Source organism: Tachysurus fulvidraco, chromosome 25 (assembly GCF_022655615.1).
Source record: "Tachysurus fulvidraco isolate hzauxx_2018 chromosome 25, HZAU_PFXX_2.0, whole genome shotgun sequence".
Taxonomy (NCBI): Eukaryota; Metazoa; Chordata; class Actinopteri; order Siluriformes; family Bagridae; genus Tachysurus; species Tachysurus fulvidraco.
In genome coordinates, this window is record NC_062542.1 from 17,497,060 (window position 1) to 17,514,559 (window position 17,500).

The 17,500-nt window shown below is 45.2% G+C and overlaps 3 protein-coding genes across 6 annotated transcripts in view; 2 read left to right on the forward strand and 1 right to left on the reverse strand.

The window, feature by feature from the left end:
• si:ch211-230g15.5 (polyhomeotic-like protein 3) overlaps positions 1–9,523 on the forward strand; it is an 11,978-nt gene extending 2,455 nt beyond the window's left edge. For 2 of the 4 annotated variants that reach the window (XM_047808667.1, XM_047808668.1), the window contains exons 4-14: positions 701–853; positions 2,102–2,200; positions 2,623–2,878; positions 4,156–4,970; positions 5,232–5,361; positions 5,455–5,687; positions 5,986–6,124; positions 6,516–6,630; positions 7,320–7,428; positions 7,539–7,800; positions 8,391–9,523. In XM_047808667.1, coding sequence (XP_047664623.1) covers positions 701–853; positions 2,102–2,200; positions 2,623–2,878; positions 4,156–4,970; positions 5,232–5,361; positions 5,455–5,687; positions 5,986–6,124; positions 6,516–6,630; positions 7,320–7,428; positions 7,539–7,800; positions 8,391–8,551 — 2,472 coding nt within the window. In that variant the 3' untranslated portion in view covers positions 8,552–9,523. Of the gene's footprint in view, positions 1–700; positions 854–2,101; positions 2,201–2,622; positions 2,879–4,155; positions 4,971–5,231; positions 5,362–5,454; positions 5,688–5,985; positions 6,125–6,515; positions 6,631–6,688; positions 6,839–7,319; positions 7,429–7,538; positions 7,801–8,390 lie in introns of those variants that run through there. The other 2 variants (XM_047808669.1, XR_007139533.1) reach the window with 2 other exon arrangements.
• An 894-nt stretch (positions 9,524–10,417) lies between these two features.
• On the forward strand, positions 10,418–14,631 carry cldn11b (claudin 11b). Its single transcript, XM_027173739.2, has 3 exons — positions 10,418–10,970; positions 11,699–11,863; positions 13,309–14,631. The coding sequence occupies exons 1-3, from the start codon at positions 10,745–10,747 to the stop codon at positions 13,569–13,571; spliced, it is 654 nt and encodes a 217-aa protein (XP_027029540.1). The 5' UTR covers positions 10,418–10,744; the 3' UTR covers positions 13,572–14,631.
• Positions 14,632–15,696: 1,065 nt separating this feature from the next.
• slc7a14b (solute carrier family 7 member 14b) overlaps positions 15,697–17,500 on the reverse strand; it is a 13,727-nt gene continuing 11,923 nt past the window's right edge. Inside the window, exons 7-8 of the mRNA XM_027173741.2 lie at positions 16,527–17,383; positions 15,697–16,211 (exon numbers count right to left, since the gene is read on the reverse strand). Of these exons, the coding sequence (XP_027029542.2) occupies positions 15,964–16,211; positions 16,527–17,383 (1,105 nt within the window). The 3' untranslated portion in view covers positions 15,697–15,963. The remainder of the gene's footprint in view (positions 16,212–16,526; positions 17,384–17,500) is intronic.

A 17,500-nucleotide genomic window follows, 5' to 3' on the forward strand; every position in this document is an offset into this window, starting at 1 on the left:
TTACCCAAAGACCAGCTGTGTGAAGTGTTCAGTGTGTTTGGTGTGTGTGGAGTGTTCAGTGTGTGTGGAGTGTTCAGTGTGTGGAGTGTTCAGTGTGTGTGGTGTGTTCAGTGTGTGTGGAGTGTTGAGTGTTCAGTGTGTGTGGAGTGTTCAGTGTGTGTGGAGTGTTTAGTGTGTTCAGTGTGTGTGGAGTGTTCAGTGTGTGTGGAGTGTTCAGTGTGTGTGGAGTGTTCAGTGTGTGTGGAGTGTTCAGTGTGTGTGCAGTGTTCAGGTGTTTGTGTAGTGTTCAAGTGTTTGTTCAGTGTGTGTGGAGTCTGTGTGGAGTGTTCAGTGTGTGTGGAGTGTTCAGTGTGTGTGGAGTGTGCAGTGTTCAGTGTGTGTGCAGTGTTCAGTGTGTGTGGAGTCTGTGTGGAGTGTTCAGTGTGTGTGGAGTGTTCAGTGTGTGTGGAGTGTGCAGTGTTCAGTGTGTGTGCAGTGTTCAGTGTGTGTGGAGTGTGTGTGCAGTGTTCAGTGTGTGGAGTTTTTTGACGTTCATGTTGTTACAGTGTAAAACGTAGACAAGTTCAGGGGGCCAATACTTCTGCAACACACTGTACACTCAGAACACTTCACACCTTCAACTGCTTCTGTTTCAGCGCTCTGTTGTGTTCTCACATCATCTGTGTTTCCACCTTCATCACACTCTCGTGTGGCTCCTCAGGTGTCGGGTCCCATCATGCCCGGGTCAGCGGCCCTCCTCCAAACCAGCCAGAGCTCCAACCCCACCAGCACCAACCACAAGATCTCACCCCAGGCTCTGCTTGTAGGAAAGAGTCCCACCAGCCAGACCCAGATGCTCCTGAGGGCTCAGATGGTAAAAGAACCTGCTTGTGTTCCTCCTCTGCTCTGAGTAACATCCTGTCTTCTGTCCAGATGACAAAAATCTCTCAGAACCACGAGTCAGTTTGTAGTATGAGAGCGTTAAGAGGAGAAGATGCACTGATTATCTCCCAGAGGGAACGTTAGGGATGATTTATGGTGATGTAGTTTTAGATGTTCTGCTGTTTTCTACTTCATCACTTTTTATGACAAAAACACAACATTTTCACAACAAAAAGCTGTTCTAAATTTAATGAAAATAAAAGTGATGAGCTGCAGAGTGTAAGATCTTCATCAGGAGTGGAAGATGCTCAGGTTCTTCATCTCCAGTGAAAAACAACCTAGCTCCATAAAAGCCCTTCAGTTTTCATGTGACCTTCTCACTAGGTCTCAGATCTCATGAGTAATAAAACGTGTCTTTTGTACAGATTTCTATAGATGTTTAAAATTCACCATCAAAGATGTAAAAAGCTATGTTAAGGTTATGATAGGTTATGACAGGTTATGATAGGTTATGATAGGTTAACTAGCTAGTTAGTGTTATCAAATAGTTGGTTATGATAGGTTATGATGGGTTAACTAGTTAGTTAGTGTTATTAAATAGCTCATTAAGTTGCTTGTTAAATGGTTATTAATCCTTTAGCTAATCATCAACATAAAGTCCTGGATTAAGAGCATTAGCATGATATTTACTTTAGCGTAGCGGATTAGCGAGTCACGCGACATTTTTACTCTTTAAAGCTGCAGTAGGTTTAAATGTCACCAGCTTTTATTTGTCATTGGATTAGTTTGACGTTAAAGTCTTTATTCTACAGTTTGTCCTCCGACTGTTACGTGTGTTCACTGTATTCGCTCTGAATGTTGCTCGGAAACTTTTGGTTTGTCAGGGGAAATGTTCTGAAGGTCCTTCTCTGGCCCCGCCCACTCTCGCTGCACTTATTCACAATAATATTAACACTCTTCTCACGTTCGTTCGTGCACATTTCTGAGTTTTTGTGTCAGTAAAGTGTGCATGTGGTTTGTGAGTATTTTCTGGTAGAAGAGGAGTTTCTCAGTGTGTGTGCAGAACCTCTGCTCGTGCTGCATGAGCTCGTGGACTGAAGCGGACACGGTTTTCTTTACCACTTCAAAAGCTCATCGCTTAACTGTGAAACTCACCATTACACCCACACTATCAGCTCTTTACCTTCCTCTTCCTCTCCCTCCCTCTTCCTATCTCTCTTTTTCTCTCTCTTGCTTGAAGCTGATTCTAACGTCAACAGTGCGACCAGATGCCCCTGTCCTCTCCTCCTCTTCCTCCTCCTCTCCCTCTTCCTCTTCACCTCGATTCTCTTCTTCACAGGTGAGCTTCTCTTCACTCATCTGATTCTCTGTAGATCTTCAGCAGTGTGATTTAGGAGATGATTACTGAGCCTCATATGACACATGATGATAAAAACGTAGCTTTGAGAACCAAAGATCACTAAAACTGTAAGCAACAGTAATCATAATTATACTAACTGCCTAATTACCGTAATTGTAGTAATTAAATATAATAAATGTTATCTATTCATGTAAAAAAGGAGGGGGGTGGGGTCGAGGGCGTTAGTGCAGTGCGTCACTTTCAGTTTATCACTTCCACCCTTATATGCCCTGCCCCATAGGCTCCGCCCAGCATCACCTCTTTATTTATCATTTATCACTGCTGTTTGTAAGTATTTGTAAGTATTGTGTGTGTGTGTGTGTGTGTGTGTGTGTGTGTGTGTGTGTGTGTGTTAATTTCAGCTCCAGAGCTTGACACTCCGCCCACCTCCACCTGGTACACTGACCATCCCACCGAACCTGCCCCTCAAGTCTGCCTCCCCCTGTCCACCCCCAGCCCTGACCCGTGCCCGAGTGCCCACCCTGACCCCAAGACCAAGCGCACCGCCGTGCAGCTCTGGGAAGGACACACCCACAAAGATAGAGAGTGCAGCCTCAACGACACCCTCGACTCCGCCCAAAGCTCCGCCTGTACGCCATCTTACAGTGCCGCCTCCATGTAAGTTACATATTTTAGTGATTTTAGAATGACATAATATTTATTTATTTATATTTATTTATTTATATTTATTTATTTATATTTATTTATTTTTATTTATTTATATTTATTTATATAATATTTATTTATATTTATTTATATAATATTTATTTATTTACTGGACTAAAGTTTATTCCTGAACATTTCATCTCAGGCAGAAATGTATATGTATACTGACGAATAGTAATGTACAGTAAGAGTATTTACAGACCTGAGTACTCGTCTGTCCTCTGTGTCTGTCCTCTGTGTCTGTCCTCTGTGTCTGTCCTCTGTGTCTGTCCTCTGTGTCTGTCCTCAGTGTCTGTCCTCTGTGTCTGTCATCATTGTCTGTACTCTGTGTCTGTCCTCATTGTCTGTCCTCAGTGTCTGTACTCTGTATCTGTCCTCAGTGTCTGTCCTCAGTGTCTGTACTCTGTGTCTGTACTCTGTGTCTGTCCTCAGTGTCTGTCCTCATTGTCTGTACTCTGTGTCTGTCATCATTGTCTGTCATCATTGTCTGTCCTCTGTGTCTGTCCTCTGTGTCTGTCCTCTGTGTCTGTACTCTGTGTCTGTCCTCTGTGTCTGTACTCTGTGTCTGTCCTCAGTGTCTGTCCTCTGTGTCTGTCATCATTGTCTGTACTCTGTGTCTGTCCTCATTGTCTGTCCTCAGTGTCTGTACTCTGTATCTGTCCTCAGTGTCTGTCCTCAGTGTCTGTACTCTGTGTCTGTACTCTGTGTCTGTACTCTGTGTCTGTCATCATTGTCTGTCATCATTGTCTGTCATCATTGTCTGTACTCTGTGTCTGTCCTCTGTGTCTGTCCTCTGTGTCTGTCCTCTGTGTCTGTCCTCATTGTCTGTCCTCATTGTCTGTCCTCTGTGTCTGTCCTCTGTGTCTGTCCTCTGTGTCTGTCCTCTGTGTCTGTCATCATTGTCTGTACTCTGTGTCTGTCCTCAGTGTCTGTACTCTGTGTCTGTCCTCAGTGTCTGTCCTCAGTGTCTGTACTCTGTGTCTGTACTCTGTGTCTGTCCTCAGTGTCTGTCCTCAGTGTCTGTACTCTGTGTCTGTCCTCAGTGTCTGTACTCTGTCTGTCCTCATTGTCTGTCCTCAGTGTCTGTACTCTGTGTCTGTCCTCAGTGTCTGTACTTAATGTCTCTCTTCATTTCCTTATTGTCTCTCCTTATTGTCTCTCCTTATTGTCTCCTCACTGTCTGTCCTTGTGTTAGTGTTGAATTCTGAAACCTTCATGTGTTCTTTCAGCTCTTTATGCTCCGGCTCAGTCTCACGCTCTGGCCAAGCAAAAGTTAAGCAGCAGCAGCTTGAAGAGACCTCACAGTCAGATCAACATTCCACAACAAATGTTCTCCTCGAGGCATCCTTCTTCTCCGGTCGTACCAAAGAAACCTCTCCCCGAGCTGAAGCGTTGTCCCTCCACCCAGGCGTCACCGAGCGGCTTGAGCCAGACGTCCGCCGTACCCATCACCGTGCCCAATCCCAGCCGATCCCACCTGACCCCACCCACTTTAACCCTACCGCTGACCTCCACTTCCCCCGGAGGGTCCTTACTGGCCACTAAGCAGCTCCTGAGGATTGCTCTGTCCTCCGCCTCTGCTTCCACCCAGTGCACCAACGGCCAGCCTAAGTCCTCCACCATGTCTCCGTCTCACGATCTCTCCCAGCCGAAGCCTCAGCTTTCTCCTGCCTCGGCTAAACCAGAGTGCCCGATCCCATCACCACAGAACTCCAGCACCTGCCCCCAGCTGGTGCAACTGTCACCTTCAAGACAGACCTGGACATCTCCTCAAAGAGCTTCTCCTCCATCTCCGGTCCTCCCGCTTGTCTCCACATCTTCCCCCATGCCTCCACAGTCCCCTCTCACCTCCATCCCCCACACCACTGACACAAACAAGGAGCTGAAATGTGCAAAGCTGAAGGTGAAGCCGGGAAACGGCACCGAGGAAATTGTGCAGGATCTCAAACTGCCATCGACACAGACAAAAGGTGTGGAAGGAAACCAAACATCACAGAGCTCTGGCATGGAACCACCTCCTTCAGGAGCCATGGACAAGCCTACAGTGAGTAACACTCAGCGTTGTCCAGGAAACGAGGATATAATTTATATTTATGATCAAATTAAATCTTTTGTGTTCAGCTTCACAGAGTGAATAAATTATATAATAAAATGACAATATGTATATTTCTGTGTATTTGTAGTTGGGGTGTGTGTGTTTGTGTGTGTGTGTGTGTGTGTGTGTGTGTGTGTGTGTGTGTGTGTGTGTGTGTGTGTGTGTGTGTGTTTGAAGAAGGTTTTAAACAGAGGTTTGTGTGTGTGTCAGGTGTGTAAACGCCCAGTGGTGTGTACAGAAGAGCCGAGGTCCCAGAAGATGTCCTTTGTCTCTGTAGCACCGACTGCTGGACGAGAAGACGTCTGTAAGGAAACGTCCTCTCACACAGACAATCACTCAGGTATTCAGGACTGCAGAAACATTTTCACTGTAGTTTAACTAATATTTATATATTAAAATGTCAACATTGACCACGTTTCTGTTGATACTCCAGCCGTCTCCAGCCTGTGCTCGGATCTGTCCCCAGTCCTGTCCTCTACAATACGATCCTCGGCCGTGTCGCCCCCCGGCCAGAGCTCTCCCTCCAAACTACTATCCGTTTCAGAGCGAGCTCCCGCTCAGGAGCCGTCGTCCGGCCGCACGGGACTGACCGAACCCAGCAAACCGCTCGTCCTCACTCACCTGGTGGACGGCTTCATCATTCAGGAAGGACTGGAACCGTTCCCGGTACTTTAGTCACAAACAATACAACATTCTGGAGATCAGTGATAGATATCTGATAGAAAAACACGGTTCTACAGAGATTTGCATAGTGTGAAGTTTGTCAGTCTGTAGAAAGTCCTTAACCCTAATCCCTAACCCAGCTTTAATCAGACTGTACATGTGGACACTGAGCAGCTTAATAAAAGGTTATTATGATGTTTGTTTATTAATAGAGCGACATAAAATCAGCAGAATTCATATTGCTTGTATGATATTAATGCTGATATGTTCTTCACTCCGGGGTGTGTTTTATATCGTGCAGGTGAGCGGCTCGTCTCTGATGGTGGACCCGCGCCGTGCTTCAGGACTGAACGGGGCGAGCGGACCGGACGTGTTTCACACCACCTCAGAATCCCCCGACAACTCGACCGACTCGGACGACGAGGTTTCCGTCACAAACAGTGAGTTTCAGCTCAGACTCAGTGACACGTCCTACAGCACAACACAAACATTACACTCACCGTAACAACGTCCCTTTCTGTGTTTTTGCAAAACTTTGATGAAAATCCTGACAAACTCTCAGTAAGTTTATCAGACTGTAATAATAATCACAGACATTACAGAGATGTTAGATATCACTGGTGTTAGATATCACTGGTGTTAGATATCACTGGTGTTAGATATCACTGGTGTTAGATATCACTGGTGTTAGATATTAGTATTAATACAAAGAAGAGGTTTAAAAAAGGCATGAGGTGATTTTTTTGTGTTTAATATCTTCGTGTCTTGATGTCTCCGGTGTCCTCTGGACGCTGTACAGTCGTGTCATTTGTTCTTGGTGTCTGTGTGTAGACGGCGTCGGTGTGGGACACAAACTCGTGCTGCAGTGTCACTTCTGTAAGAGGAAAGGAACTGCGCAAACCTTCAACCGCTCCAAACGCTTCTGCTCCAAATCCTGTGCCAAGAGGTACGACATCGATCTACGTTCACCTTCAGTAAGCTTGTTGTCCTGATCTGTGTGGCAGTGAATGGACTGGTGAGGAGGGAATGCAACAGGGAGTCAGGATAGCGGTCCGGCTCGTCACTCACACCGCCAGGATGTTTGTGGGATGTGAGAGGAAGCCGGAGACCCGGGACACATGCACAGAGATTCAGACTGAAACCCTTTATCCATGGTGTGAATCACATACACTAAACCTCCATCAGGCGGCTATTTGATATCTTTATTCTGCACTGAAACGTGTTCTGGTTTGTAAAGATGAGGTTCCTCACACAGGAACGATGACGGCCTCACGCCACTGGCCGCACTGTGGAAAGTGTCACTGTTGTTTCCTGTGTGCAGAAATCTGCTTCTAGAACAGTTTAAATGAAGCCCGGCGAGTCGCATACGAGCAAACAGAAGCCATCGGTTCACTCAGACAGACGAGTTTTAGGAAACTAATTAACGAGTTTCGTGTTTAAGTTCAACAAACAGGAGCTGTGTTTAATGTGTGTGTGTGTGTGTGTTTGTGTGTGTGTGTGTGTGTGTGTGTGTGTGTGTGTGAGAACGGGGACAGGATGTGGTGTGAAGGCAGACTGTGGATATGCTGAGAGCTGGGTTTGGTCAGGGGGATTAAATCAACCTTCATCATCATGCTGGGGTTTTTCTGTCTCTAGGTTCAGCTACACCAAACGTTTCCGAGCTCTGAGACGCTGCGTGAGTGAAGGACATCGATCTGAGTTTAACGGAGCAGAGGACGAGATCGAGGAGGAAAACTTCCAACAGGTCTGTTCTGATTTCTCATTTAACTCAACATCACAACGTCAAATCAAAAACATGTAAAAATATATAAATATATTGATGTGAATGCTGTAAGTGCTTCTGGTATGTTGCAGGTCAAACATGGCACCACAGAGCAGTGGCGGATTCTCCAGCGCCCCCTGCAGGAGGGAGAGGACGAGGCAGCTGCTCCGATGAAGACGCGACTGCGCAGACACACAGAGCAGAGCGTGCGAGAGAGAGAACCCAGGAGCAGCGAGACTAAAAGCGCTCCGACTTCTCCTCTGGACTTGGTGTCACCCACAGACCTTTCTTCACACTCCAAACCTGCGCAGTGGTCCGTAGACCAAGTGTGGAGCTTCATTTCCAGTCTACCAGGTGAAAACACGTGGCTCTTTGGTGGTGTGCCTTCAGACATCACAAGCTTTTTCACACTTGCAGATTGTTTTAAACCCAAGTTTGGTGCAGGTGTTGGACGACTGGACGGAAGGTCAAGAGTTCGAATCCCAGGTCCACCTGGCTGCCACTGCTGGGCCCCTGAGCCTGAGCAAGGCCCTTAACCCTCAATTGCTCAGTTGTATAAATTGAAATAAATTGTAAGTCACTCTGGATAAGGGAGTCTGGGGTTCGCTGTGTGACTTTCAGTTCAGTGTCACAGACTAAAACCTAAAGAAGTCTTCAGTCATGAGATCGTGGTGCTCGAGCACAGAATGTGACTGATTTTCTGTGTCCAACGGCAGTCAGTGAGTGTGAGAGAAAGCTGTGATTAAGGTCTCATGGTGTGACACGGAGAACATTCGCTATCACACAGTGTACAGAGTTTATCAGGATCCCATACAGTGTGATGAGGAACCATCTTAAAACTCTGCTGACACAAAGAGAAAACTCTCTGAATCTGTTTAATGTTCTGTGTTTGATTTGAGGTTTTGTCTTTTTCCTAAATGTTGACCTCTACGTGACCTCCTCAGGGTGTCAGGACATCGCCGAATCGTTTCGAGCGCAGGAGATCGATGGACAGGCTCTGCTGCTGCTCACTGAAGATCACCTGATGAGTGCCATGAACGTCAAACTGGGACCCGCGCTCAAAATCTGTGCCCGAATCAACTCGCTGAAAGAAGGAGGGAGGTAAAGAGACGAAAACCAGAGAGAGAGAGACAGAGACAGGGGGAGAGAGAGAGAGAGAGAGAGAGAGAGAGAGAGAGAGGTTTGATCAGAGCACTTGCCAATAGAATAGAGCCATTTTGTGCACTTTAATCTTTAAAGAGATTCATGCGGTGAAGTCAACGTGTCGAGGTAATGTGTGTATTTTTGCTTGAACTGATTTAGACTAACATTACAGTAGCCTTCCGTAACCTTTAGCCTCTGTCTGAAAGCATGATAGCAATATAATGGTTCCCTTAATTTCTGTGAACATAATGCGAGATCTGTATCAGTCCTAGTACGAGGGAAATGTTCGTGTCTGCTTCTTTTTGTAGCCGATCGGATCGAAATCATAATCAGGGTTTGTCGAGTTTCTATTTTTCACTAAAAGGACGCGTCCTGTGTCTGTGGAGGAATTAGAAAAGAATGGAAGTGCTATTATTGTGCGCATGTCCCTCCCTTTCCTGTTGTAGATATTTTCTTATTGTACTGTATATGTGTACATGTATAACGATGCAGTGCTCTGTGTGTATAAATCTATACAAATGTTTTGTGAAGGATTTGTAATATTTAATATATTTGTCTTCTAAGGCTCTAGGAAATACAAATGCAAGCGATTTGAAATTTTTAAGCATTTTTAAAAAAAAAAAAAAAAAGTTGTTTGTCATGCTGATAAGATTATGTAGGCTAAATGAAATGAAACGAAATTTTATCAAAGCATCTTCACTCCAGTTGAAGCGTGAACCGGAACACGTGGCAGTACACAGGTACTTAACACACAGTCTCACCTAACGAAGGTACAGCGAAGGTGGTGCCTTTTTCTGACATGGAGACCTTATAAAACTGCTGTAGACATTGTACTATAATCTCGTGTCATTCAAGTGTTGTTTGTCACAGTTACATGACCTTTCTTGTGCCATTTTTGATTATTTAATTAAACAAACTACATTTTGTTACTGAACCCTTGCAAGTTGTTTTACTTTATTCATCTCTCTGCAAATGCACACAGCTTTGTTATAAACAAATCCGTCTCAAAATTTCATTTTAGGCTGAAGAAGCTTCTCTTGTTTTTATTCATTCACTCACTCATTTCCTACCGTGTATCCGAACGTCACGGGGAGCCTGTGTCTATCTCAGGCGTCATCGGGGCATCGAGGCAGGATACACCCTGGACGGAGTGCCACCCCATCACAGGGCGTCTTGTTTTTATTTCTAGTTCAATTTCTTTTTCTTTTCCTTTGTTACTGCAGCTCACCAAACGACCGCTAGATGGCAGGCGAGATATCATTTCAGAGTAATCACTTAAAATCTATAAAAAATAAAACACTCGGAGATTTGCTCTGAATATTTAAATATAAATAAAACACAAAATTAAATCTACACTCTTAAAGTACTTTTTTTTTTTTACAAGACTTATTCTTTGCACATAATATGTTTATTAGTAAACGAGTTAAATGTTCACACTTATACCAGTTTGTTTCGTGTGTAATTTCCTTTAGACAAAAACGGGTAAAAAAGGTGAAACATCTGTAAATAAAAGTTCTCTTTAGTTCAATTCAAGAGCTTTTTATTGTCATTTTCCACATACAACTGGTGAAATACACAGAACTAAGAAGAACGTTTTACTAAGAAGAAGGTGTTTAAATAGTGTTTGTGTTTGTGAAGGTTTTAGATAGATTTTGGGATTAAATCTGATAGATTTTGGGATTAAATAAACTGTATTTTACAGTCACGTGCACACATGATATTTTGCTCCGATATGGACATTCATGTGATTGGCTGAAAGTTTAAAAAGAGGGCGTGGCTATGGGCGGGGGGGGGAGTATAAAACCCGCTTTACATCGATATTTTTATATATAATTTCTCTGGACTTTGTGTTGAAAGTGTGTGTGCGTGTGTGTGAGTGTGTGTGCGTGTGTGTGAGTGTGTGTGTGCCATCAGAAGAAGAAAAAGGAGAAGAAGATGCTTCAACATTTGTGCTGTGAAGAACATCTGAGCTTTTTTTAGGGTTTAATTTATAGGGCTGTGTGTGTGAGTGTGTGCGTGTATGTGTGTGTGAGTGTGTGCGTGTATGTGTGTGTGTGTGTGTGTGAGTGTTGGTGTTTGTTTGTGTGTGTGAGTGTGTAAGTGTTAGTTTGAGTGAGTGTGTAAGTGAGTGTGAGTGTGTGTGATCTGTGGGATCATGTCTCTAAGCTGTCGCTTGCTGTGTGGATCCTTTGGGATCTGCTCAGGGTGGATCTGCCTCCTGCTGGCCACGTGCACTAATGACTGGGTGAACACCTGCAGCTTCGGCCTTCAAACCTGTCTGAAGATGGACGAGCTCGAGTCCAAAGGCTTATGGGTCGAGTGTGTGGTTTCTACAGCGCTGTATCACTGTTCAACTTTCAACCAGATCCTCGCTTTACCTGGTGACAGACACACACACACACACACACACACACACACACACACACCTCCTTCACCTTCGGTACCTACAACTGAGCGTGTAGTTTAAGGTGCAGAAAATAAAGACATGTAAAGTTTTTATTCTAAAACAGTGAAGACTGAAATATGTTGCTTCTGTTGAATAGAATTAATTCAGAAATGATAGAACTTGAGTTTGGGGTGAGTCGAGTTATTCCACAGAGTAATGATAATAATAATCACATTGCTCTAAATATATGTGTAATAAAGGTTTTAGGAACATTAACACACCTTTATTACATTTTATTACTGTTTTGTTAAGTGTTTTTATTTGTGCCGTCACACATCCGTGTAAACACGTGAGCGAATAAACACGTGTCAGAAACGTTATTTCCTATAGTGTGATATTTTATTAGACTGTAAAATCTTTCAAATCGACCCTGAATAAAGACTTTCTGTTCAGTGAAGCGTCACAGCTAATGTTTTGTGTTCAGTGTGGACCTGAAAAGATAAAGCATTATTTCAGAAATAGTTTTTATAATCTTGATAAATGAATTTATTTATGTTTTAAAAAAGTGAGACAGAAGTTAAGAGGCTTTAAATAAGATTTCAGGATGTTTTTCTCTGCTTTGTGAAATGATGACGGTGATGTTAGTGTTGGTGTAAACCAGAGACGGAGCTCCACCACATGTGATTGAGCTTCTGTGTGACATGTTTGATCTTTTCTCTGTAGCTTACATCCAGACGTCTCGGGCGCTGATGGTGTCTGCGTCGCTCCTCGGCCTCCCGTCGGTGCTGCTGGCGCTCTTGGCGACGCCCTGCGTCAGAGTGGGTGATGAGAGCGACGGAACCAAACGGAAACGAGCTTTGTTCGGGGGAATCCTCGCTCTGATCGTGTGTGAGTGATGCTTTCTAACAGATCACAACACCATCCTCATGTCTATGTGGAGTTTCCCACGTTCTGTCTGCTGCTCCGGTGGGTTCTCTGCTCTCCTCCCAGCTCCAGGAGATGAACTGATGACACTAAATTACCCCCACATGTCAATCAGCAGGAGAGATGCATGTGAAGTGCAGAGTGAAGCTGCATGAGCACCTAATGAGCATCTGTTTTCTCTCTCTCTCTCTCTCTCTCTCTCTCTCTCTCTCTCTCTCCCTCTCTCTGTCTGTCTGTCTCTCTCTCTCCCTCTGTCCCCCTCTCTCTCGCGCTCTCTCCCTCTCCCTCTCTCTCTTTCTCCTGTCTCCCTCTCTCTCTCTTTCTGCTGTCTCCCTCTCTCTCCCTCTCTCTCTCTTTCTGCTGTCTCTCTCTCCCTTTCTCTCCCTCTCTCTCCCTCTCTCTCTCACACACATTATTATAACCAGGTTGATTCTGTGATCATTTTTTTCTTCCTTCTCTACGTCTCGTGCGTTTGCTCAGTAATAACATAATAATGTTTAGATTCTAAAGTATTATTAAACTTTATTAAACTTTATTAAACTTTAGATTTTTTTCTGCTCAGAGCTCGAGACTATGCTGCATTTTTATCCAGTTCAAGTTAGATTCAGGATGCGAATCAGGTCTGGTTTGGGCGCTGAACCCATGTCCTTTTTGGAACCGTCTCTCAACGTGAAACATTAACTAACCACAGTACAGAACTGTAGATGGAGCAGGGCTTCACCATCAGACAGCGATTTCCTCCATCCTGTAGGAGAGTCTGACCCTGAGAGTCCCTCTGGACCCAGGATTACACCAGGTGGCATCTCTCACACTTCTGCCCATTGGTTCTGTAGTGCAGTCTTTACACTTTATCTGTTCTAACAGTCAGGACTCAGAGTTTCAGGGTTAGGTTGAGAATGTAAGGTGGTGTTATTGTATAAACTTTATATCACATCTCTTTATCTTTATTTTGTCTGTCAGGACTGATGGTGTACAAACCACAGACGAGTGATAGTGAAGGCCTTCATGTTTCTTTGTGGTCTTCACAAACTGTACACATTAAATCACTTCTTCTTCCTCTTCTTCTGCCTGGGACACGACTCAGACGATGGGTTGTGGTCATCCTTATCCTGCTTACGCTGATTTTATTGTTCTACATCGTCATGCTATTTAATGTGTGTTCAGTAAATAATCTGTTAGTTTTAGGGAGAAATTTGTCACGATTAGCATTAAGCTCGTGTTGGTGACCCTGAGCCGTCCGTACAGCTCTGCACACTGAGGTGGAGCTTGGCAGCTTCAGGCCTTGGGTTCTACTCGTGGAGAGATCTTGTTCTCCACAGATTACAGCTTTGGCTTTATTTTAGAATGTAATCGTTTGTGTGACAGAAAAAAAGTATAAAGTGAATTTAATTAAGTTTGTCTGTCTGCAGCGGTGTGCGGTTTGGTGTCGACGGTGTGGTTCCCGATCGGAGCTCATTATGAAGACAGCCTGATGTCGTTCGGGTTCTCTCTGTATGCCGGGTGGTTGGGTTCTGCCCTCTGTTTCCTCGGGGGATCGGTTCTGACCTTCTGCACAGGAAGCGACGATGCTCCGGCTCAACGTCCTGAAAAGCGCCTCTACTACTCGAAACATCACGGACTCACCGACTCCATCGAGGCCTCAAACAATCACGCCAAGAGCGCTCACGTCTGAGAGCAGAGACGTCAAACAGAGATGAAAAGTTTATCAGTCTCTCTGTCTCTCTCTGTCTGTCTCTTTCTGTCTGTCTCTCTCTGTCTGTCTCTCTCTCTCTCTCTTTCTCTCTTTCTGTTTCACACACACACACACACGCATGGGGATTTTCCACACAGATACAAGCAAAGCACAACATCTACTCAAAACAATTTTTATTCCTGTCTGGATAAAAGGTTCTGTCTCGGCACGGACCCTGAAAACGAGGCCAAGCTAAAAAAAAAAAACCTGCCTTTAATCCGTTCTCTTTGTTCTTTTACTTTTAAGTCTTTTGCAGGAGTGCTGAAATTTTTCCTTTATTTCTAATTCATCTCAGACTGTGTTCAATCATCTGCTGTGGTCTGAAAGTAAAAAGATAAAGCCGGGTCCATCTGACACGCAGACGGCAGACAGGCAGGAAGCCAGAGGTGCAGGAAGGCCGGGTGTCTTCTCTGTGTTTTTTCCTGTAAAGCTCTTCACTCTTTCCTGCTCAGGATCCCTCAGGAAATCTGCAGACTCAAAGCCAGGACACCTTCAATAGCGACAGATCGGACCGTTTTTTCGTCTTTTTCTCACGCGGCTCGTTAACGATATTTGCGTTGTGTTTAATTCCTCCTTTCTTTGTGTTGTTGTTCTCACAGGACTTTGGACACGTCACACTATTCACAGAGAAGTTTAAAAACGAACAGCAGTGTGTGAATGAACTGATCACGACTCGTGTAGTGAAACTTCTGCTACTTTTCTCATTCCTTTGATTTTATTATCCATATTCTCATTTTTTACGATACTTTTTCACACACATTCTGTAAAATATGACACAATTTCAGTTCAATATATTTTTATGTGATATATTTCACAGGAGGCTGAATTTAAACTCTGAGCTGCGATCTAAAAGGTTTTGTCCTCGTGTGTGTGTGTGCAGAGACCTCACTGTGATGTCGTCACTGCAGGACTTCCTGAAGAGGCCTTTAATGTGTTCAGTAAATTCAGTAATAATATTTCTATACGATGAACTTTACAAATAAAACACCGACGCTGTAAAGCGGTCTTCTCTCTGCATCATCTACGTTCCTCTAACACGCCGAGATCTGGAGGTTCTTCAGGAGTTCTTTAGATCATCTACATCATTCAGTGTAAATGTCTGACACAGAAACACTTTAGTGTAGGATTCATGATTCATAGCTTCATAAAGCAAGAAGGATTCATGGGTTCTGTTCCAGTCGTGCACACACCACTATGGTGTAGGGTTCTACAGGAAGAGCGACGATCAGAGAACCTTTACAAACCTACATTTCTACAATAACTGTGTGTGTGTATGTGCTTTATCAGTGTGGAACACACACACACACACATATACACACACACACTGGCAGTTTGAGAGTTTCATGAACTCGAGGGAGTTTGGATAGCTGGTTCTCAGATACAGAAACACCCTGTTGTAAAACCCTTAAATGCTTTAGATTTAATCATTTGTGTCTTGTGAGTGACGTGTGAGTGATGTGTGAGTGACGTGTGAGTGACGTGTGAGTGATGTGTGAGTGACGTGTGAGTGACTTGTGAGTGACGTGTGAGTGACTTGTGAGTGACTTGTGAGTGACGTGTGAGTGCCGTGTGAGTGACGTGTGAGTGATGTGTGAGTGACGTGTGAGTGACTTGTGAGTGACGTGTGAGTGACGTGTGAGTGACTTGTGAGTGACGTGTGAGTGACTTGTGAGTGCCGTGTGAGTGCCGTGTGAGTGACTTGTGAGTGACGTGTGAGTGCCGTGTGAGTGACTTGTGAGTGACGTGTGAGTGCCGTGTGAGTGACGTGTGAGTGATGTGTGAGTGATGTGTGAGTGACGTGTGAGTGACGTGTGAGTGCCGTGTGAGTGACTTGTGAGTGACGTGTGAGTGCCGTGTGAGTGACTTGTGAGTGACGTGTGAGTGCCGTGTGAGTGCCGTGTGAGTGACTTGTGAGTGACGTGTGAGTGACTTGTGAGTGACGTGTGAGTGACGTGTGAGTGCCGTGTGAGTGACTTGTGAGTGACGTGTGAGTGACGTGTGAGTGCCGTGTGAGTGACGTGTGAGTGACTTGTGAGTGCCGTGTGAGTGACTTGTGAGTGACGTGTGAGTGCCGTGTGAGTGACGTGTGAGCGACTTGTGAGTGCCTTATTTTTCATGAAGGGTGCCAATAATTCTTAAGTTTATAAACATAAATATACCACGTTCAAGCAAATAAAACCAAAACAGCACTAAAATAAAGTTGAATAAACAGTAAAGAGAGTCAACACTTTCACACACACTAGAGGCAGATCCTCACTGAGCAGCTGCTGGAAACCTCGACTTCTCCTGACTCGGGATTGCTGACCTCTGGTCAACGTCCTGTGTTCATCACCTACTGCTGGTAGTTCTGGTACTGGTTCTGGTCCTGGTTCTGGTTCTGGTAGCCCCTCTCCTCAGCTGCCCAGCCCTGATAGAGTCCTCCTTCTCCATCCTCCTGAGCGTGAAGGTCAACACCCCCCCTGAAGCTGTCATCCACTTCAGCGTCATACCTCTGATACGAGCTGGCGTGGGCTTCCTCCTCCCGTGCAATCAGCTCCAGAGAACTGTTCCACATCCCATATCCAAAATAAATCATCACACCTACAAAACAGTGAGAAATTAAAATCAGCAGATCTCAATAAAAAGATCGACATTTTCCCTAAACATGCTACATGGAGTGATGCCAAAGTTTCAGACCTGGTCGTAAACATTTCATAGATTAAGTTTTTATGTATCATAACTGGACATGACGACAGACCTGTAGTTCATTACAGAACATTATAACAAGGTCCTCAATCAGAGTGATGCTGAAATCAGCTGCAGCACAAAACGAGCTCTGAGACAGTGACATCATTCTGAGCTCATATGTAAAGGGTTCAGTATCTCTTTAGTTGTTGAGTGGAAAAGTTGCTGTACCTATAGAGCACCACACAACGAAGCGGACCCAGGTAATGCTGGACAGCTTGAGCATCAGGTAGATGTTCACCAAAATGGCAGCTGTGGGCACAAAAGGGACGCATGGTGCCATGTACGGTAACCTTTTGGGACTCTGAGGCTGCTGTAGAATAACGATGATTAAAGAGGCCATAAGGACGATGATGCCGATGACGAGCGGGACCAGAACCCAACAAGCACCTGATGAGGCTCGGTCGAGGCCATATATGATGAAGGCCCAAAGCAGGAAGGTGAGGACAAACAGGACGAGGACGCAGTAGGTGACGGTGCGTCCTGTAGCTGGTGTGGGCTGAGAGCCCGGTTCTGGAAGTCCAAGTCGCATCCGAAGTGTGTAGTAATTCCCACCGAGCACTCGCTTCAACATGGACGTCACAGCACTGTCTGAGTCATCAAGCTCCGCCCCTTTCTCGCCCTCACTGTACCCCGAGGACTCTGACTGGTAGCCACCGGAGTCTGATTTGCTGATCAGCATCTCATCGTCACCTTGTGAGGGAAGGTTTTTGGCTCCGCACGTGTTGCCATACTCGTCTCCATCAGCGGTGGAGGAGTAAATGTCACGCTCACGATCCGCCAGCACGCCCTCTTTACTCTTCTGAAACTCGTCTGGGAGAACGTCTGTGAATCCGTCTCCTTCAGGCTGATAGCGCAGCAGTAGCACACACACAGACACCAGCGTGTACGCCAGCAATGTGCCGATGGACATCATCTCAATCAGGTCCCTCAGACTGACCAGCAGAGCCAGGAACGCTGCTAGGAACCCAGACACGGCACACGCCACCACTGGGGTCTCTGTGTACGGACTCACATGGGACAGGAACCTGGAGCACACACACACACACGCACGCACACACACACACACGCACACACACACATGCACGCACACACGCACGCACGCACGCACACACACACACACACACACACGCACACACACACGC